Source organism: Haliaeetus albicilla, chromosome 23 (assembly GCF_947461875.1).
Source record: "Haliaeetus albicilla chromosome 23, bHalAlb1.1, whole genome shotgun sequence".
NCBI lineage: Eukaryota > Metazoa > Chordata > Aves > Accipitriformes > Accipitridae > Haliaeetus > Haliaeetus albicilla.
This window is the reverse complement of record NC_091505.1, coordinates 4187317-4209019: the sequence shown is the minus strand read 5'-3', so window position 1 is coordinate 4209019 and position 21703 is coordinate 4187317. Positions and strand designations below refer to the sequence as shown.

At 44.7% G+C, this 21703-nt stretch overlaps 1 protein-coding gene and 1 long non-coding RNA gene across 7 annotated transcripts in view; both read left to right on the top strand.

Annotated features, from left to right (window-relative positions):
• The window catches only part of PAK3 (p21 (RAC1) activated kinase 3), a 145005-nt gene extending 136369 nt beyond the window's left edge, over positions 1 to 8636 (top strand). For all 6 annotated transcript variants that reach the window (XM_069810958.1, XM_069810961.1, XM_069810959.1 and 3 more), the window contains 4 exons: positions 608 to 707; positions 1141 to 1337; positions 6668 to 6805; positions 8365 to 8636. In XM_069810958.1, coding sequence (XP_069667059.1) covers positions 608 to 707; positions 1141 to 1337; positions 6668 to 6805; positions 8365 to 8454 — 525 coding nt within the window. In that variant the 3' untranslated portion in view covers positions 8455 to 8636. The remainder of the gene's footprint in view (positions 1 to 607; positions 708 to 1140; positions 1338 to 6667; positions 6806 to 8364) is intronic.
• A 4114-nt stretch (positions 8637 to 12750) lies between these two features.
• On the top strand, positions 12751 to 19183 carry LOC138690693 (uncharacterized). The gene is made up of 2 exons (XR_011329448.1): positions 12751 to 16176; positions 16212 to 19183. It is a non-coding gene; the product is annotated as an uncharacterized lncRNA (long non-coding RNA).
• The last annotated feature ends 2520 nt before the right edge of the window (positions 19184 to 21703 follow it).

Here is a 21703-nt window from a genome sequence, read left to right as displayed (position 1 = left end):
TCTCAACTTTGCCTCTTTAAACATTTGCCTGGAGCATGTCTGCACTACATTCCTTGCCTGTAAAAGCAAACATGCTGGTGGCAGAATTTTAAAATAACAGCAAAGAAAAATAGAGACTCATTTATCACAGTCCTTGGCTTAAAAGGATAGCATTCCACCCAAAATGGTGTTTGCTTCTGAAAAATGACTAAGATGCTACTTCGAAATTTGCTGTAGAGCCTAACAATAAAGTCTTTGTCGTGCAACCTCCCACCCGAAAGTGATCCATTTCATACCGAAGGAAGGGACGTTTTCTTTTTTGGCAAACAATAGTTTGTCATATGGATGGAGACAGCACATTCATTGCAGCACCGGTGATTCTGTCTGTGCTTTCAGGGGATAGTCTGTAACAATAATTGACATTTCTTTTTCAAAAGCTAATATGCCTTCATTTAGAAAGTTATTACTCTAATAGTGTTGAAGCAGCAAGCTATTCCTCTTGACAGCACAATATTCTGCCATTACTCACAATTCATCTAGAAATTAAATCTTTTAGAGCCATTTCCTTTCTTGTGTGATGAGATCAGGTCATTAATTTTTACCCTCATGTTTCTTCTTTATCTATCAGTGCCTTCAAGCACTGGATTTCCTTCATTCAAACCAAGTGATTCACAGAGACATCAAAAGTGACAATATTCTTCTCGGAATGGATGGATCTGTCAAATTGAGTAGGTATTCTTGGTCGGGCACAGTGTTCCCAGGATGTGGTATGGGGCTGCTTTTGACTGACTGCCAGTTACCCAAAAGTGATGCCTGTGGTAGTGCGCTGACCACTGCTGCGAGCTAAGAGCACAATTCCAACGTGCAGAGAGGTATAGAAAGGAAAAAGGTGTAAAGAGTGGCTTTGGTGTTTGTGTATGTCCCTTCCAGAGGGAGGGAGTTACAATCTAAAGCTTCAAGTGAATAAAAGCCAATGCATGAAACTTGAGGGTTTTTTTAAGTGGCCAATTCAATATTTCCTTGGCTACAGCACTGAGTAAAAAGAGCACGGCCGCTTTTCCAGATAGATTCAACAATGCATTCTCAGGCATACAGTGGGGATTTCTTTTGCTTGGTTTCATAATTCAAGCTGGCTTTAACAATACTTGTTTTACTCCTCAGCTGATTTTGGCTTCTGTGCTCAGATCACCCCTGAGCAGAGTAAACGGAGCACAATGGTTGGGACTCCTTACTGGATGGCACCAGAAGTGGTGACAAGAAAAGCATACGGCCCCAAAGTGGACATCTGGTCACTTGGGATCATGGCAATAGAAATGGTGGAAGGAGAACCTCCTTACCTTAATGAAAATCCTCTCAGGGTAAGGTGCAAATAAAATCAGATACCACTGTCTTTCTAATCTGTCCCATGTTTTGTCTCCCATGAGACAAAATCCCAGTCACGTCAGCTTGAACTAGTTCCACCAAGGCCCGCTTCTAAAAATGTCACTGGAGCATATCAGCATATACTGCAGCTTTGGTTACGTCAATGGGAGAACCTCAAAAGGAAGTGACATGTAGCCAGTTCGGAAATGTGCCATTTTTGCCTTCAACGATGCTTGAAATTTCTCATGTGGTTTTTAAATTCTCTTTGAATTGTTTCTCTGAATGACAAGAATTTTTCAGCAGCAAGTTTCTCCACTTGGGGAGTTTTTATGAAAAGCATCTCAACTGTATCTGCAGGCAGAGAAGTCTTTTCAAACTCAGATCAGTGCTGGTTGCTTACCTGAGCCTTTCAGGAATTGTCACCGGTTATAGTAATGCCATAATTATTTATTACCAAATACATTTCTGAAAGTGTGTTTTAGCACAGATACTTGTAGTAAACAAATGTGTTTTTAATGTTCTGAAGTTTTCAGTTTTATCCTAATTCCTTGAAATGAAATGACCAGTTCTTGTACCAAATGAGCACGTAATAGTGGAGGAATGTATACCAAGAGAAAACCTCATGACTGATAGCTGAAGCAAAGTTAAATGCTGCACAGGATGCAGGAATTTATGAGGAAATTAATTTTGGCCTATGTGTATATGTACATAGTTTTTGTTAAGGCTAGAATTAAAATAGAGCATGACCTTTAGCTTTTCTCATAGCAGTAAGGCGGTGCTCTCTCTGGTCTATGGCACCCAGACTGCGTACTGCTGACTGAAAGAAGAAAACGATAGCATGGTCAGGAAATACCCCCAGCCATGCTACTTTTAAGAAAGGAATACAACAATTATACAAATTTCAGTCTTCACTCTTTTTGAAAAAAGGTTCCTAAGTTTTCTTGGAAGTCTTCTTTTGGTTTGGTACGTGCCCCGGGGTTTTTGGTTCCGGTGCACACATGTGGAGCGGTGTGCGCTGTGCCACCTCATGAGGACAGATAAGAAAGGAACAGTTTTGGATTCAGACTGATGCTGAATAAGCAGAGTGCACCATAGCTGGCAGGGTGGCAGTAGGCCTGTGTCACTACAGCCCAGTTTTACCAGCAGAGACTTCTGCACATCACCAGTTTCTTGCAAAGAGAGGACCCTAGATTCCACTTGCTTTCATGGAAGACCCTTGCAAAAAATGCATTTGCCTTGTAGAAGGCAGCCAAAGCATATGAAAAGGATTAGCATTACTGGTCTGGATGCTGAAAATTCCCTGCTTCCTTAACCTCAAATGTTGATTAGGGCTCCTCGAGAAGCCTCAGGTCAACTGTTAGAAAGATAACTGGATTTCTTATCTCTGACCAAATTCACACTCAGCCATTCCTGCCCTTAACCAGATTATTTGAGATGCTCTTTTTCTCCATACATGCCTCGTCTCCTGCTGGAGTTAAGATCAACTTGAACACTTACAGCTACAAGGCATTTTCAGGTGTCTGAGTAAAATTGCAGTAGATTAACATCAGGCATCTGAAGTTGGTACCATCTGTATTCGCTTCCAGGAGTCTTTTGCAGAGGTTGTTGCCCCTGAGTTAGGAACAGTGAACAGCTTGTGAGGGACTGCCTGAAGTTCCCCGGTTATCAGCTAGTTTTATTAAGGTAAATCAACCCCAACAGGGACAGGATCCATCTGCTGTGTATGTGGAATCAGAGACTTCAGTGAGAGGTCTCAGCCGCATCCAAACAGGAGAGCTCGTAAGCAAGACCTGGTTTTACAGCTAAGTTTCTTAGCTGATGGCACACAGTAGTTGTTGGGTTTAATAGTCACATTTAGACCACATTCAGGGAATTCTGCAAAGCCTGCAAACAAAAGGATGCTCTTTCATTTTTATGAATGATTGTTTCAATAATGGAAGGCATGCAGGAGCTTTAGGTACTGACAGTAATTTAAATGTATAAATAAATTACAAAGGCATTAAAGGATCATTAATCATAGAGTTAACAGCAGTCTTAATGTAGATGCATTTGTTGTTTTCCACATGCAGAGCAAACGCATCCCATGTTGCTCAGGTTCTTTCCAGCCTATGCAGAACTCACAGGAATGAACCATTTTCCAGCCATGAGCATCCTGGATATTTCTGTGATGGTATTTGTTTTCTCTCACTGTGATTTCCTTCCATCAGGCATATGCCTAGGGCCTGAGGGACAAACATTGGTGTGATAAATATCCTTTGAAATGCAGGTTGGACCTCCCCAGTTTCAATTTAAAAAAACCAAACAAACCAAACGCTAAGCATTTCTGTTTGGCTTTTCATTTATTAACCACAACGCATCAATTTGCCTCAAAACTGTAGCATATTTTCCAAATGCTGTGGATCTTCTACAGTTTCAGGCTTCTAAATCATCTGTATATTGTTCTGTCATGTATCTGGGTGGCCTGGATAACTTTAGGATATCGTTTTCACAGACTGCAGCTATAATTGTATGCCGAATCCTTTCTTGTTTCTTGGTATGTTAAACAAATTAATGAGCTTATTGCCCCTTTGCAGCTACTGCAAACACTCACTTCCTTTGTACTGTACTTGTTTTTCTTTGCTGGCTGTATCATAGGAAACCAAAAGATACATGAGAAGAAGGTACTTCAGCTTCCCATAGACCTTTCTTCTGTTGTAGAAATATTTAAAAGGTGCAGTACCTAGCTAAAGATGACTCTTCCTCATGATTCGTGTTCTGTGAAGAAACAAGCAACTAAAAGATCTCCATTTATCCTGGCACTCCGGTTTCACAGTCAGGTGAATGTAGCTGGAATAAAATTTCCAAGGTTGACATCGGTGCTGTATTCCTTTACCCTAGGAGAAGTAACATCCCTCGGGTAGCACAATTTAAACATAGTGAGGACAGGCACTCCAGCTCACCACTGTGTCTGGTGACTGAGGTCAGCTGCAGATGGACAGGATAAGACTGATTTTTTGACATTAATATAGTGGGAAAAGTAAAGAAACTTCCTTTTATTGTTTTTACTGTAGGATAGTTCGTTTGCCTTTTCGGGCTTGGAAATCTTCCTTTGTATTTATGAGGATAATAACAAAGTCAGTTTGGCCACGGTCTATTTAAATGCCAGTAGCACAGAGCTGTTATCACGGCAGACGTTTTTATGGAAGACTCCTAGGCCTATTTCTATTATTTTTACTGTATATTTTAGACATGTTTGTGCAAGTTTAAGTTTGAATAGTTCAAAATGTTTGTCTTATGTTTCTGAATAACATCTTGCAAAAGCAGAATGAACTCATGTCTCTAGCTCAGCATGTTAGACCTTGGTTACAAGTGAACCACATTAGATAATGCTCACCCTATGTTTGGCAAAATTGCACTGCAATTCCTTGGCCTGAGGAATATCAGGAAGACTTGCTAAGCTGCATGAACACCGTCAACTGCATGGACGTCAGCGTCCTTGGCTTTGCTTAAGAAACTTAAGCTTAGCTTAGGCTAGATGCTATTGAGGAGGAGAAAGGCTGGAATTTTCAAGGGTTTGGATAGGCCTGTGTGCACAGAATGACCGTGCATTCAGATGAGGAGCTGGACGTTCATGCACATCATGGAAGGGAATTCACAGAGGACTCAACCCTTAACACAGACGAATACTCCCAGTTCTGAGGTAACACTTGGCTTTGGGTTTTAAGTTGTTCCAGCTCTTCTGTCTGTGAAGATCACCCTGAAAACATGAAACAAGTGTAATAGATTTAATGTTATCTTTCCTAAAAAAAAAAAAAAGCAACAAACTTTTCTAAAACAGTGGTTTTGAGAGATGAACTACCCCCAATTCTTCTCACTGGGAAGCTTGCCTGAAACATGAAGATTATAGTTTAAAGGCAACATAGTCTATTCTGCTTTTTGTCCATTTTTGCTGAAATACTTAGTGAACATATTTCTCTCATAGTCCAAGCCACTTTCTCTGTGTCACCAAGCCTGAGCTTTCAATAACCCAACTGCCAAAACCTCTGTCATGGTTTAACCCCAGCCAGCAACTAAGCACCACGCAGCCGCTCACTCACTCCCCCCCATCCAGTGGGATGGGGGAGAAAATCGGGAAAAGAAGTAAAACTCCTGGGTTGAGATAAGAACGATTTAATAGAACAGAAAAGAAGAAACTAATAATGATAATGATAACACTAATAAAATGACAACAGTAGTAATAAAAGGATTGAAATGTACAAATGATGCGCAGGGCAATTGCTCACCACCCGCCGACCGACACCCAGCCAGTCCCCGAGCGGCGAATCCCTGCCCCCCCCCTTCCCAGTTCCTAAACTAGATGGGACGTCACATGGTATGGAATACACTGTTGGCCAGTTTGGGTCAGGTGCCCTGGCTGGGCATGAGAAGCTGAAAAATCCTTGACTATAGTCTAAACACTACTGAGCAAGAACTGAAAACATCAGTGTTATCAACATTCTTCACATACTGAACTCAAAACACAGCACTGTACCAGCTACTAGGAAGACAGTTAACTACATCCCAGCTGAAACCAGGACAACCTCCCATTTCTTCCCTGCAATTTCTGGGATGGGGACATCATTAATTTATTTACTTGCATATCAAAATTAACACACAGTTACTATAGGGATGGAATTACTCGTTTTTCTGATTAGACCACATATTTTCTTTTACCACATAAGTGAAGCTGATCTGGAATTTGGAGACTGCTGAAAGACATAGTTGCAGGTGGCTCCTCTCTGCTCAACTGCATTTTCTTCATAATATATTTGTGCATGCAACTTAACGTGTCTGTGTTGAAAATGAGGTTCCAAATGTTTCTGTTTCTTTACCCAAGGAATAAGCTGATGGATTTACTTTTTTTCATGCAGTTACCATTTTTATCAAGAATAGAGCAAAAAACTTGACTACCTTTGTTTTACGGAAGCTGTACTTTAGGGACCAGTGAGCACTGCAGAGATGCATTTTATGTAATAATCTTTTGAAATTATATAGATAGACCAAATTCACTCTTTAAAATAGCCTGTAAAGCTAGTGCCACTACTTGGAGAAACAAAATGTGCTTTTGCTGATGTAGTTCATACTAACTACGTCAGCCAATGAAATCAGCTGTCAAGGCAAGATCATTTTGATGTTGGAATAGCTGTGGCTGCATCAGGGGTTTTTTTTGTTGGTATAGAAAAATCATCTCTAACCCTCTGCCAGGGAAGAAACTGCTACTGGAGACTGGACCTAAAAAAAGGGGTCTGTATGAGCAGTTATGGATATGAAGAAAACAGGTGGAGTCTCGTGTTTCCTTTTTCTCTAGGCGCTGTATCTGATAGCTACGAATGGGACACCAGAGCTGCAGAACCCGGAGCGACTGTCTGCTGTGTTTCGCGACTTTCTGAACTGCTGCCTGGAGATGGATGTGGACAGGCGAGGGTCTGCCAAGGAACTTCTGCAGGTAAAATGCGAAGTGGCTGCAAGTGAAACAGCTGTACTATATAATGGTTTTCTCGTCAGCTAAACTCAAAGGCATCAGATGGAACCTCCTCATATTAGTGTCCAGTCTTGGTGCTTTTCAAATGAAAGATAAGTAGAATCATAGAACAGTTTGGGTTGGAAGGGACCTTTAAAGGTCATCTAGTCCAACCCCCCTGCCATAAGCCGGGACAGCTTCAACTAGATCAGGTTGCTCAGAGCCCCATCCAACCTGACCTTGAATGTTTCCAGGGATGGGGCATCTATCACCTCTCTGGGCAACCTGGGCCAGTGTTCCACCACCCTCCTTGTAAAAAAATTTCTTCCTTAGATCTAGCCATAATCTACTCTCTTTTAGTTTAAAATCATTACCCCATGTCCTATCACAACAGACCCTACTAAAAAGTCTGTCCCCGTCTTTCCTATAAGCCCCCTTTTAAGTATTGAAAGGCCACAATAATGTCTCCCCGGAGCCTTCTCTTCTCCAGGCTGAACAACCCCACCTCTCTCAGCCTGTCCTTATAGGAGAGGTGTCCCAGCCCTCTGACCATGTTTGTGCCCCTGTTTTCTGTTTCGGTAGTATATTCAGTTTTACATGGTGGCAAAATAACTGAAGTGGAATGATACCAGGTACGGAGGCCTGAAATGGTGTTGGTGACTACCGTATACAGAGATACAACCAGGGAGGAACCCAGTGAAATCAGTCGCAGCCAAGCGGTCAGATTTGGCTGTGGGAAGAAGGGGCTGTGGGGTGCTCCCTGTCCATCCTGCCACACTCTTAGAGGTTTCTGCCACTGAGCCCCACTTTTAGAGGTTTTTGCCACTGAAACAGGGACAGCTGAGCGGGACTTGTCACAGCTCCATTTGCTGCCTGGCACAGTCAAGTAGATGAGAAACGCTACAGGTTTACTGCCAGGTTTTGTGGCAGTTAAAGAGTTGCAGCATGTGCCACTTGGCTGTCCCTGCTGTGAAGGTGCCAGCCAGCACAGGAGGGGCAGGGGATGGGATAGTAGACACTGCTGTCACTGCAACCCAGAGCGGAGTCCATCAGTGCTCTGCCACTTGTCTCCCTGTTCTTGCCTTGGTACTGAAAACCTGTACCTCAGTGGCCTTCAGAACAACACATGGACCTAAATACTACTGGGATAAACATTTCCTAGAGGTGTTGGAGTTCGCTGAGGAATGGCTTATGCTCCTCATCTTTTTTGACAACTACAATAGCCCATGTCTTTAGAAAACAGGAACCTAAGGAAGTATTTCGAGTTTCCTGAAAGGAGCAAGGCCCTGGGACAGCAAGCAGCATTCCCAGAGCGCTGGCAGGGCAAAAATCCCAGCAAGCTGAAGACACCTTGATAAATGGATTAATAGGATTATGGGCCATGTCTGCCTGTGATAGCAAGGTACTGGACATGAAGACGCAGGTGCACATGGTCCCCTCAGTCCTATTTCTGTGTATTCCTGCTAACCAGAGGAATACTGCTTGAGCCTGTGAGTAACCAAGTTTGGAGAGTAATGGTTCGTTTCTTTTTTTCCTTTGGGCAGCATCCATTTTTAAAATTAGCCAAGCCTCTCTCCAGCCTGACTCCTCTGATCATTGCAGCAAAGGAAGCGATTAAGAACAGCAGCCGCTAGCGCTTCAAGCCGGCTTTCTCCCATGCCAGCTCAGAGCAGGACTGAGAACAAAAACTCTATAAAACCTCAACTCTTGTGCTGCAGGACAGATGGATGGATGAACAAACCAACGGTCACAGTCATGGTGGTAGGAGGGAGAACAACCCAGTCCCTCAAGGAGTAAAAAATTATCATTTGTCTTCTTCCTGCTTTCTGGCTCCTTAATTTATTTTTAAGATGAAACAGGGCTTAAGACAGAGAGGTAATGACCGAAAATGCTTTGCTCCCTCAACCATTTCGAAGGTAAAGCAAATTCAGTTGGAAGATTCCCTTCCTTCTCACCCTGTGAATAAGCTGTACATTCACTTTTAAATTGTCAGTTGTTTCTTAAAGACGGAAAGTCCCTTTTATGGGGTTTTTTTGGTATGGTTTGGGATTGGAGAAGGGTCTCCTTCATTCATAAACTCCAGACTGCACTGCCTTTTGAATACAGCCCACTCGCTGGTATTTGCCCAGTCACGGTACTTCTAGATGAGGAAGAAAGTGAAATTGTATTTCCAACCAAAAATGAATCAAGAGTGGGGCAGACAAAACATCCTGTTGAGATACAGGCTTTCAACTGTGAATATATAGTGTTTTGGTTCTTGACAATTTGGTTTGTATAACTAATTGTAATCTCTTTGCCTGGATGACAGTCTTACTAAAATGAAAAAGCAGAAAGATCAGTCAGTGTGCTCAGAAAGGGCTCGTCTGATGCAAAGCTGTAAAAGAAACATGAGGAGAGAGCAGGCCCAGCCTTGCCTGGTGCTGAGCCCCAGCAGACCCCTTGCAGAGCACAGAGCAGCCTCAGCATCCGCAGACCCAGGCTGGAAGAAGGCACTTGTAGCAGCAAGCGGCAGCAGACCGGCACTGGGTGCTTGCCTCTTCCTGGGACCGGACTAATCATCCCATATCAGAGCCAAACTGGCAGCGGGCTGCTCCCAAGGTGAATCGTAGCCATGCTGTGCAATGCGCGGACTGGTGGGATTAGCCATCTTGGGTCTGTGCGGGAGTAGAGAAGGGCAAAACAGAGCTGAGTGGTGGTGTCACTTCTGAGGATGCCTACTCTCCTGGTCGTCTTGTAGCTCCTGGGAAAGGTTAGTAGCATCTGCGCCACTCTTGGCAGAGGGGGAGGGAGCCGGGCTGCTCCGCAGGCTCGTGCGCAGGTGAGTGTCCTTTAGGCACGCGAGTTCTGCCATGGAGACTGAGGCTGACGCAAGTGAGCGACAACTTCCGCAGTGTAGATATGTATGAGCCGGTGCAGCAGACAGCTCTGGAAGAAGGTGCAATAAAACCCGGAGTTCTGCACTGAGCGGGAGCAAACGTGTGAAATGCTGAGTGGATTGCAGAAATACTTAGAGGCATCGAGCCAGCCTGCCTTCTGCTGTCCTGCATACAGCAAGCATCGCTGAATGCAGCTCCGAGTTGCTGGGAGGGAGGGAATCCTGGATGTGACTGAGGATTGTGCTTGACTAGTCAACTGATTTGTAAGGGAGCAGAATAGTTTAAGTATGCAATTTGTGGTTTATTGATTCATTTCTGAAAGAAAGACACAATGTGGCTTCACTCAGAAAAAGCATTTGCATGGAGTATTTGTTGCTGTATTTTAGTAGTACAACTAATCAAAGACCTTCAAAACAGCAATTGAAGCAACACCCACCCAGTGAGCAAAAAAAACCCAAACAAGTAAAACAGCTTTCTGCTGTAGATCTTCATGTTTAGGCCTGGTCCTGCAAAGGGCTAAGTAGCCTTTAAGGTACTAACCACCTTCATGTTTTGCCAGTAGGAATGAAGGATGCTTGGGCTATTCTTGAATTAGGCCATTAGCTTGTTTGGCTTCGGCTTCTTATTTAGTTACAGTCTTTGTGTTGCAACTGTCATTAATACTGCCAACTAACCTACCCTCGCTCGCTCTGTCCGTCCCAGAGTCTTTGGCTGAGGCAACAGGCGGAGGCAGTGCTCATTGAGTTACCACAGCTAAGTATGAATTAACCTTTCCTGATTTCCTGGGGAGCACAACAGGTCTGATTTTCAGATGCCCACATCACACGCCGAGGTGCACAGCTCCCGTTTCCTGAACTGGAGGAGCCGAGAGAGCGGCCAGGATCCCGCCGCTCATGCCACAGCGGCTGACGGGACCTGGGCAGGTCCAGCAGCAATGGCGGCCAGGCCCCCCCCATGTATAAAAGAAGCCCCTGGGGAGCGCTAGCGACCAGGGCGGGCAAACAGGTCGTGGCACGTCAGCAAGGAGAATTCCCTATCCTCTGTCCGCCTGGCTGAACGCAGTGACTTAAGGGATAGGGGGCAATGGCGACGAGTTCCTGCCCAGCGCAGCAGGCGCATCTCCTCTGTGCCTACCCCATGTTCCCGGGTGCTCTGGCATAACAGGTGTGAGGCTCTGCAAGTGGAACTGAACCAGGTGGGGACGTCTGCTGGAAGTACAAGACAGCAGAGAGGAAACAGTCCAGGAGGTTCCTGCAGCGTGTGGAAGAGAACTTCCTGACACAGCTGGTGAGTGAGCCGACTAGGGAAGGCGTCCCGCTGGACCTCTTGTTTGTGAACAGAGAAGGACTTGTGGGTGATGTGATGTTTTGGGGCCATCTTGGGCACAGCACTCATGAAATGGAGTTTTTGATTCTCAGAGAAGGAGGGGGGTCAGCAGAACTGCCACCTTGGACTTCCAGAGGGCAGACTTTGGCCTGTTGAGCCCTTGGGAGGCAGTCCGAAAGGGCAAAGGAGTCCAGGAAGGCTGGACATCCTTCAAGAAGGAAATCTTAAAGGTGCAGGAGCAGGCCATCCCCATGTGCTGAAAGATGAGCCGGCGGGGAAGACGACTGGCCTGGCTGAACAGAGAGCTTTGGCTGGAACTCGGGGAAAAAAGGAGAGTTTATGACCTTCGGAGGAAGGGGCAGGCAACTCAGGAGGAATGCAAGTAAGGTTATGCAGGGAGGAAATTAGAAGGGCCAAAGCCCAGCTAGAACTTTATCTGGCTACTGCGGTAAAAGACAATAAAAAAAGTTTCTATAAATACATTAGCAACAAAAGGAGGGCTAAGGAGAATCTCCATACTTTATTGGATGTGGGGGGAAACATAGTGGCAAACAATGAGGAAAAGGCTGAGGTACTTATTGCCTTCTTTGCCTCAGTGGTTAATAGTAAGACCAGTTGTCCTCTGGGTACCCAGCCCCCTGAGCTGGAAGACAGGGATGGGGAGCAGAATGACACCCCCATAATCCAAGGGGAAACGGTTAGTGACCTGCTACACCACTGAGACACACACACCCGTCTATGGGGCTGGATGGGATCCACCCAAGGGTACTGAGGGAGCTGGTGGAAATACTCACCAAGCCACTTTCCATCATTTATCAGCAGTCCTGGCTAACCAGGGAGGTCCCCATTGACTGGAAGTTAGCAAATGTGACACCCATCTAGAAGAAGGGCTGGAAGGAGGATCCAGGGAACTACAGGCCTGTCCGTTTGACGTCGGTGTCGGGGAAGGTTATGGAACAGATCGTCTTGAGTGCCATCACGTGGCACGTACAGGACAACCAGGTGATCCGGCCCAGTCAGCATCGGTTTATGAAAGGCAGGTCCTGCTTGACTAACCCGATCTCCTTCTGTGACAAGGTGACCCACTTAGTGGATGAGGGAAAGGCTGTGGATGTTGTCTGTCTAGACTTTAGTAAAGCCTTTGACACCATTTTCCACAGCATTCTTCTGGAGAAACTGGCTGCTCATGGCTTGGACAGACATTCTCTTTGCTGGGTAAAAACCTGGCTGGATGGCCAGGCCCAAAGCATTGTGATGAATGGAGTTAAATCCAGTTGGCGGCTGGTCACAAGTGGTGTTCCCCAGGGCTCAGTACTGGGGCCAGTTCTGTTTAATATCTTTATCCACGATCTGGATGAGGGGATCAAGTGCACCTTCAGTGAGTTTCCGGACAACACCAAGTTGAGTGGGAGTGTTGACCTGCTTGAGGGTTGGAAGGCTCTACAGAGGGATCTGGACAGGCTGGATCGATGGGCCAAGGCCAGCTCTATTGAGGTTCAACAAGGCTCAGTGCCGGGTCCTGTGCTTGGGTCACAACAACCCCATGCAGCGCTACAGACTTGGGGAAGAGTGGCTGGAAAGCTGTCTGGTGGAAAAGGACCTGGGGGTGCTGGTCGACAGCCGGCTGAATATGAGCCAGCAGTGTGCCCAGGTGGCCAAGAAGGCCAACGGCATCCTGGCTTGTATCAGAAATCGTGTGGCCAGCAGGACTCGGGCAGCGATTGTACTTGGCACTGCTGAGGCCGCACCTTGAACCCTGTGTTCAGTTTTGGGCCCCTCACTACAAGACAGACATTGAGGAGCTGGAGCGTGTCCAGAGAAGGGCAATGAACCTGGTGAGGGGTCAGGAGCACAAGTCTTACGAGGAGTGGCTGAGGGAACTGGGGTTGTTTATCCTGGAGAAAAGGAGGCTGAGGGGAGACCTTATCGCTCTCTACAACTACCTGAAGGGAGGTTGTAGCGAGGTGGGGTTGGTCTCTTCTCCCAAGTAACAATAGGATGACAGAAAATTGCCTCAAGTTGCACCAGGGGAGGTTTAGATTGGATATTAGGAGAAATTTCTTCACTGAAATGGTTGTCAAGCATTGGAACAGGCTGCCCAGGGAAGCGGTTGAGTCACCATCCCTGGTGGTGTTCAAAAGACGTGTAGATGTGGCACTTAGGGACATGGTTTAGTGGTGGACTTGGCAGTGCTAGGTTTACGCTTGGATTCGATGATCATAGAAGTCCTTTCCCACCTAAATGATTCTATTCTGTTCTGTTCAAAAGATTCTGTTTCTTTTGTGAGGTCTCATTTTTCTCTGTCAGCTCGAGCTATCTATCTGGGGGAAAGACTTTCTTGAGAAAGAGAGTAATTCAGGCTCAAGATGGGCTGCCCTTAATTTGTAAAGCATTCGTCTGAATGAGGCATGTTTGTATTCCATGTAAGAAGTGCAGAAGCAAGTGACAGTTTCTGTTTCCAGTATAGCTTTTATTTTTTCCTACCCATAAAGGAACAGACAGCCATCCTTTAAAAGGAAAGCACTTTTTTTTATGGCACGTTTGCTGGACATACAATATAAAGACACGTTGACAGACTACACTATTCGATTAGTTTTTTCCCTGTTTATTTTCTTTACCTGTAAGTATTTCAGCATCTCTAAAAAAACCAAAACCCAGCACTACAACTTCCTGGAAGATAACAGACATGTAAAAATAGGAAAATCAAATGGTAGCGTCATTTTTTTTTTTATGCCCCAGCATACAGAATATTGTTGGCACTGGCTTTTTAAAGACAACTGCTGTAATAAGAGGCCTTACTTTTTATTTTATTAAATACTATATTTATTCTTCTTTGTATCAGCAAATCTAGAGATTTTTCTACTAAAAAAAATCCTGGGAGGCAGACAGGATTCAACAGAAATAATCTCTGCCAGTGGCTGTTTTCAACATGGACTGTAATTGCCCAGCTGAGACTGTCTGACATGCAGGGAAACGCACCTCTAGCACCCCCGTGGCTCTGTGCTGGAGACAGTCTCTGGCACTAAATTCTCAGTCACTAGATACTGAAAGGTGGCAGCTGCGTTGATATCCTCCCAACTCTGATAGGAAATGTGGAAAAGGCATATTAATATATTTAAAAAACCCAAACAAACCAACAACAAAAAAATAACAGTCCTGAGAGGGCCAAGTCTTGTACATTATTTACAGGCTCACACAGTATGTTAGGATTGACAATAGCGTTGACCTTGCAGAAAGGAAAGAGATGAATACTGTAAAATCTCTGGAACCATCTCAGGTTTTCTGACTGCTATCCTGAGATTAAGCAATTAGTTATGTATATATTTTTAAAGTATTAGAAATAGGCTGTTTCTGTTGTGAAATGCATAGGTAAATAGGTTTCAAACACTCTCATGCCAAGGTTTTTAAAAGATTGGTTAATTGTCTTCATTTTTAAATTCATTAAACGGTAAAAAACCCTATCCAGAGCTTGACTATGATTCCCATCCCTGCAATGAAGATTTGTGAAAATGACCCAATGGCTCACCGTGGTTTTAATGGGTTTTGGGAGAGAAGCATGACAGCAGTAAAGTCAGGGAAGTTTGAGAAGCACAGAAAAGTTTTATTTATTTAAGAAAAAAAGAAAAAAAGGAAAAAAAAATAACCATAGCTATGTAAAATTCCATAAAGCTCCTGCATGCACTCCTGGGAGCCTGCACAGGGGTGGATCTTGCAGTGCTCTCAGGCCGGGGTTGCATTCTCCCTTCTTGTGTCCAGCACTTTTGTAAATACGTGTGTATTTATTTTCCATCTTTGGCTACTGGTTGGCCGACTCGTGCTACACACAAATGAACTCAAGTATTTTTTTTTAGCTGTTTGTGCTGAGTTTTTTTGAGGCCAATGGCTGCACCTCGGTAGCTCTTTCGGTCAGCCTCCCCCCATGTCCTGCCACTGAAAATGAAGCACATTCCAGTCACCACAAGAAGGGAAGTAAGTACCTGTCTCCTGTCTTCTAGTTGTAGGAAATGTCGCCATACCCTATTGTCTGTATGGCAGTTATTTCCAGTATATATTCATTGGTGCAGCTACTGAATATTCCTCACACTGAGCATGTAAATACACGTATTTCTGAGTCCCGAGCAAATCCAGTGAGCAAAGAGCCAGGGCGAGCTCTGTAACACGTGCCATTAAAGACAGGAGCCAGTGTTTCTTTGCTTGACATCAGGGCATGCACACTAATGCCAGCTTCCCCTTGCTAAACGTTGTCATGTTAGTGGTCCACGCACCTTCCCGGTGGACTGTTGTTCATTCATGTGCAGACGTGCAGCAACTTAATGATGGGTGATGGGGCAAGCTGATGAAGAACTATAAATATAAGTGTTCAACCTTTTTTTTTTTTTCCCCCTCTCCCCTGACCAGGTAAACATCTTTCTTTTTGGCCCCCAGTTTTCAGGAAGCAGGCAAAGGACAACTTTTGTGTTTTAAGAGAAACTATCCAAGGTTTCTTTAAGTGTGATTTGCAATTCAGGGATCTTTAAAACTTTTCTTTGCTTGTGTCTGCCCTTGAGCTGACAGGGTAATTTCTTCTTCTGGCTGAAGCTCGCAGAATCTTGCTTATATATTCTCTCTTTGGATGCAGTTTAGAGCCAATTGCTGTAATCCTAGGCGTGCATCGTGCATATAAACCATCACTGGCCTGAGCCTACCAACAGCTGCATGCACCTTTGGTAAGAAGAACCATCTCAAAAGAAAAAATAGTATTACAGGAAAGAGGAGGGATGCTTACGTGCTCTTCATGGGTGCCCTTTGGACTGCCGTGTGGGTGTAAGCCTGCAAACTGTGTTCTCGCTGCTTAGCAATTCTCCAAAGCACGCACTTGCTTTCTGCTAGAATCTGACCCTGACTGAGGAAATTGGGGGCAATATCAGTAGGTAAAGTTGATAATATGGAAAATTGCTAATTGTTTTAATAACCTGTGAGCATAGTGGCTTTGCACTGGACAGTTCCCCAGCAGACCACACATCAGCTTCAGCATCTGTGTGTCAGGTGCCTCCTGCTCTAATTGAGTGGCACCATGTTCACAGCTGCTTGGGGATCACACTTGGTTTCTGCCAGGCTTGCTAGCAACATTTGCTTTCCCCAGCTTATGTACAAAGCCAGAAGGACTGCAGTTGGGTGCAACAGCCTGAGCTGGTAGTCACGACTGCAAGTCAGAAGAGCCGTTGGGCATGTGCGCACACAGCTTTGAATCACAACTCTCTGATGTCATGGGTTTATGCACGCTGGCCAACGTAACGGGGTCCGACCCTAGGATCCCGATGATTAATGTAAGGTCCAAGTGAAGGTTTCCGGTTCCTCTGTTATTAGTTCTCAGGTGACAGCTCAACCTGGGTGCCTCCAGAGAGGGACCCCTACCCCAATTATACCTGTACCACCCGTCACCCAATCCCCAAGTCCAGTCACTTAATTCTGATTGGTGGTCTCTTGATCTCTTATTCACTGTCGCTGGGCTGGCCTTCTGAAGTTACTTCATTCTCTTGGAATTGTCTCCTTGGGCCTTACCTTCTTCATTCCACTTGTATCTGGCAGAAAAGGATGTGGGGGTGTTGGTCAACAACTGGCTGAATATGAGCCAGCAGTGTGCCCAGATGGCCAAGAAGGCCAACGGCATCCTGGCTTGCATCAGAAATAGCGTGGCCAGCAGGAGCAGGGAAGTGATTGTCCTCTGTACTTGGCACTGGTGAGGCTGCACCTCAAATACTGTTTTCAGTTTTGGGCCCCTCGCTACAAGACAGACATTGAGGTGCTGGAGCGTGTCTGGAGAAGCGCAGCAACGCTGGTGAAGGGTCTAGAGCACAAGTCTTACAAGGAGCAGCTGGGGGAACTGGGATGGTTTAGCCTGGAGAAAAGGAGCTTCAGGGGAGACCTTATCGCTCTCTACAACTACCTGAAAGGAGGTTGTAGTAAGGTGAATGTCTGTCTCTTCTCCCAAGTAACAAGCAATAGGGCTTGGAGGAAATGGCCTCAAGTTGTGCCAGGGGAGGTTTAGATTGGACATTAGGAGAAATTTCTTCACCAAAAGGGTTGTCAAGCATTGGAACAGGCTGCCCAGGGAAGCAGTTGAGTCACCATCCCTGGTGGTGTTTAAAAGACGCGTAGATGTGGCACTTAGGGACATGGTTTAGTGGTGGACTTGGCAGTGTTAGGTTGATGGTTGGACTCGGTCTTAAAGGTCCTTTCCCACCTAAATGATTCTGTCTGCTGGATTCAGCTAGTTCTGTGTTAGCAGCATTAGTTTGATCAAAAAGTTTACTCTCAGTCAGCTCTTGCTGCCTAAGGCTTCAACGGCTTTAGCTACTAGTGCTAAGCTGCTAATGCTAAACGAGACTACTTGGAGAGAATACAGTTAATCAGATTTCTTCTGTAATACGGAGGAAGTGTATGAACTGACAACATGAGTATTGTTTTTGTGTCACCTCCTCTGTCCTTCACTCCTTTCAGGGGCTTGAGAGTTTTCCTCAAGAGAGAAATTAAGCAGCATGTTACATCTGACAGGTCTTGCTCTTTCCAGTCTCTATGCTTGACTCATTTTGTCCCTCTTTCTGTGCCCTCTGTTCTTCCTGTGCTCAGTGGCTGCTAACCAAAACTGCGTAACTGGCTCAGATAAAGTGCTTGAGATCCTCATTTCTCTGCCCTTTGAACTGCCTGTTTATAGCAGCTTTTGGAATCTGTAAGCTTGGTCTGGAGAGGGAGTTATCGCCTCCATTTTGTGCAAAACCTCTAAGAGCCCAGGGCCTGTCATCGGTACTCCACGCTTGCATTGAGGGCTCCCAGATGCCTCAGGCTGGTGTGACACTGCTGCAAACATGAGGGACTGGGGGCAGGAGGTTGTTTTTAAAGTCAGGTCCTTTTGCTGCTGCATGTTGGGTGTGTCATTTGTCCAGCCCAGCCATAGACTTAGGGATCAGATACAGGCACTGCTGCTACTGCCACTGAAGTCAGTGAGAATTTGGTTGTTGCCTTCAGTGACAGCAGACCTGGTTGCTCAGTAAGCGGGTGCTGATAATGCCCTGGGTACTGGGGGCCGGAGGAGTCCCTTGGCTGAGTGGGTGGAAGGGAGCTGCCCGTTGTTCTTATTCTCCGCCATGCAAAGCTGTCCAGGTCAGAAGTGGGTCAACATGCAAACACGAAGCATGCAAGTCTCTTACATCCACGTCTGCTGAGATTTTTGACCTTTGCGCTTCAGGTGCACAAAGGCAATTGCTTTTTGTCACACTGTTTATATTAGTGTTAAGCAATGCTGCTAAATCAGTCTGTAGCACAGCAACAGGGAAAAAAAAGCCTCTCAGCTCTTTGGGTGCGACTCTCATAAACTGCTGGTATCTGCCGTAGCAGGTAAGCAAGTGGAAGGGGAGCTGCTCTAGATGGGAACTCGTAGCAAAGGACTGCACACGCCGTAGCCCCCCAGTGAACACCTCTGTCTTGGGCAGAGCCCAAATTCAGCGGGGGAATAACTGGGAGTTACTCTGGTGCACTGGTGCTGCGTCTGCACTGCAGATGCTGTGCGTACAGACATATGTTTCGGGAAGATCTGCAAAAGAATTCTGCAACTCTTGACTGGATCAGGACGTAACCAATGCTAAACTCCAGTTTAGTCTGAAGCAACCAGTTAACACCTATGCTGGTGTCTGCTAGATTTTTTTTTCTTCAGGGTATCCAGACAAAAGTAAACAGAGGAGGAGCCTACATTTTCATTGTTTATCAGAAATGTATCTCATTTTGCTGTACATTCCTTTTTTAGGACGTGTTATCTGTTTAAAAAAAGAAAAAGAAAAAAAGAAAAGAAAAAACAGAAAAAAAGAAACAGATAAAAGATAAAAACAAAAAACATGTGTAGTGAAAAATCTTCTGTAACTTTGGATTAAGAGGTAACTGATCTTTTTAAAAAGAGAACTAAGTTATTTACTTTGTAAATGTGCTGATGGCATGGATCCATCTTACTGACCTCAGCATCCTTTTTTTTAAGATTTTGGGTTTTGTTTCCAATATTAAGTTATTTTAAATTGTGGTTGAAGCAATAGAAAATTGAAATATGGATTGTGCATGACTGTGTCTTGAGTGTAAAAATATTGCAGTTTGAAACTTGGACCTAAAGTATTGCAAATAAAAGTTATAAATACCAGCGGAGTGTGTGACTGCAGCTTTTCCTATAGGATTTGCTGGTGCTGTTTGACAAAATCGTGTCAGGGCTGGCTGAAGATAAACCAGCCTCAATCACCTGCAGAGTCAGACTTCATCTGGATGGCTGAGCATGCCTGTAGCTTTGTCCTATGCCACTAGCATGTGATGTCATGAAACGGGACTTAACCTGCCACCAGCCCATTTTACCCTCTGCTACTGGAGCTCCTTCTGTCTTGTGTCCGTAAAAGCAGACAGCCTGCCCTTCCACTCCTCCCCAGTCTGCAGAAATCCAGAGTGCTGTGATTTTTCCAGTGTGTTGTGTCTCCATTGTTCCGGATTTATAAAGAACCAACACCCCCTCCTGGTGAGTTACACAGATTAGCCGCACTTGCTGCCCAGAAATCTTTTAAAACTGCTTACTAACCACTGGTCCCTTCAGCTCTTGTGCTGCTGCCCACACAAAGCTGCGAAAAAGTCACCTGGCCACCTGCTCAGAAGTTAAACGATGCCAGAGTTAGAGGTACGTAGGCAATCTGGACTCTCTGTACCGAGAGTCCCTCGTGACCTGCTGTGCTCTCTGCGTAGCCATTGTCTTATCTCGTAGATGCTCCATCTCTGAGAGTTTCACCGGTATTCGCTAACAGCGGAGGAAGGTGAACATATGCCCACCCCGCTCCATCGTACCTCAGCCTGGCTGCCATGCCAGGTCCCGACTCTGTTCACACGTGGTGCGGCGTCCCGGTGGGAGTCCAGCTGCTCGCTGCCGCTGGTCCTGAGCCCCGCGGAGGCTGCTCTACCTCCCGGCCCCCCTCAGGTGCCTCCCCCAGCCCAGCCCAGCGCTGGCTGCCCACCTGTGCTCCCGTGGCCCTCGGCTCCAGCACCGCTGGCTCCCACTCGCCATTCCTCCTGCGCTGCTGGGTGATGTGGGGGAACCCTGCCCACCGCGTGGGGACCGCATGCTAGCGAAGGGCTGTACCTCGGCCACAGGGGAGAGAGAGACAAATAAAATAGTCATCTGCATGCACGTGCGCAAGTGAGAAAGCTCCTTATGCAACTGTATAACCCACAGTCTCCCTAGGCAGCCTTATGTACGCTACTCACGTGTACCTACGTGTACTTCACCCTCAGACAGTTACGTAACCAGCAATTTATATATGTGTATTTTTACATATGCGTACACACACACGCACATGCGAACGAGACCCTTATCTATGTAACAGTAGCTGTTTATACGTACACAGAGAGCAAAACTAATAACAAACTTCTACTTATCTATGTATACTATAGTATACAATGTACGTATAACTGCATAAAAATATGTATACACACATACACCCATATATTAAAAAATACATACATTTATTATAAATGGCAAGAGAGTGATGTAATTATGTACTGGTATCTATATTGTGCATGCAAATAAAATAGATGCAATATTACTATACTACTAATAAAAGTAGATGGTGAGAGAAAGCATGTTATATGGTTAATAAAAAGGTCTCACAGACCCTTATGTAACTAACATGCTAGCCCTTTACATATATAATATATATTACATATATGTCTGTCTAGGTATTTACAGAGAGCACACCTTATGTGACTAACGCACTCTAGTCCTATACGTCTATTTATGATATACACATACAGTCAGACCTTTATATAACTGAACAACATTCTAGCTATCTATAGTATAGCATATATAATTTTAGACATCTATATGACCCTCATATGGTCTCCCTAGTGATCTAGTTTTATACGCATTTTATATGTGTACACACAGTGAGACCCTTATAACGATGTAACACACTCTGTCATCTGTATCTACAATATAGTATATACCATAATTTAATATGTATAATATAGCTATGTATTTCTATACACATATATACACATATTTATAGCTATACATAGATCTATTAATATATGCACCTACCTACAGATTAATGAAAAATACAATATAGTATATAGACAGACTGTTATATAGTTATAACTCTCTGTGCTCTCTGTGTATCTGTAGTATATTTTTATATAAGGAATATCTATATATACAGAGACCCTTATATATCTATATAATTCTCTCTCCATCAACATATTGTTACATATTATATGTATATACAAAAAGGCATCTATGTAACTACATAACACACTACATATTGTACATATAAAAATACAGTTATAAAATATGTATATAGCATATAGAGATTGCTAAAGAAAGCGAGGGAGCATTATATGGAAGGTGTATGCAAATGTATAAAGTACATATACACACAATATACTACATAATTATTATATTTATAGATAGTGAGTATGTTATAGTGCTATAGACATACATGTATACATCTATGCTGCAAATAGCCATCAAGCGAGGGTGGGTGTGGTGTGTGTAAGCACACACGCAGAAGCACACACTCTCTTAACATAAGCAGGTAGCCAGAGTGAAAGTACTCTATAGTTACAGACAGGTCTCTATCTATCTACGTGTGTACATATTAGATGGGGGGGGGGTGTGGGGGTGTGGGGT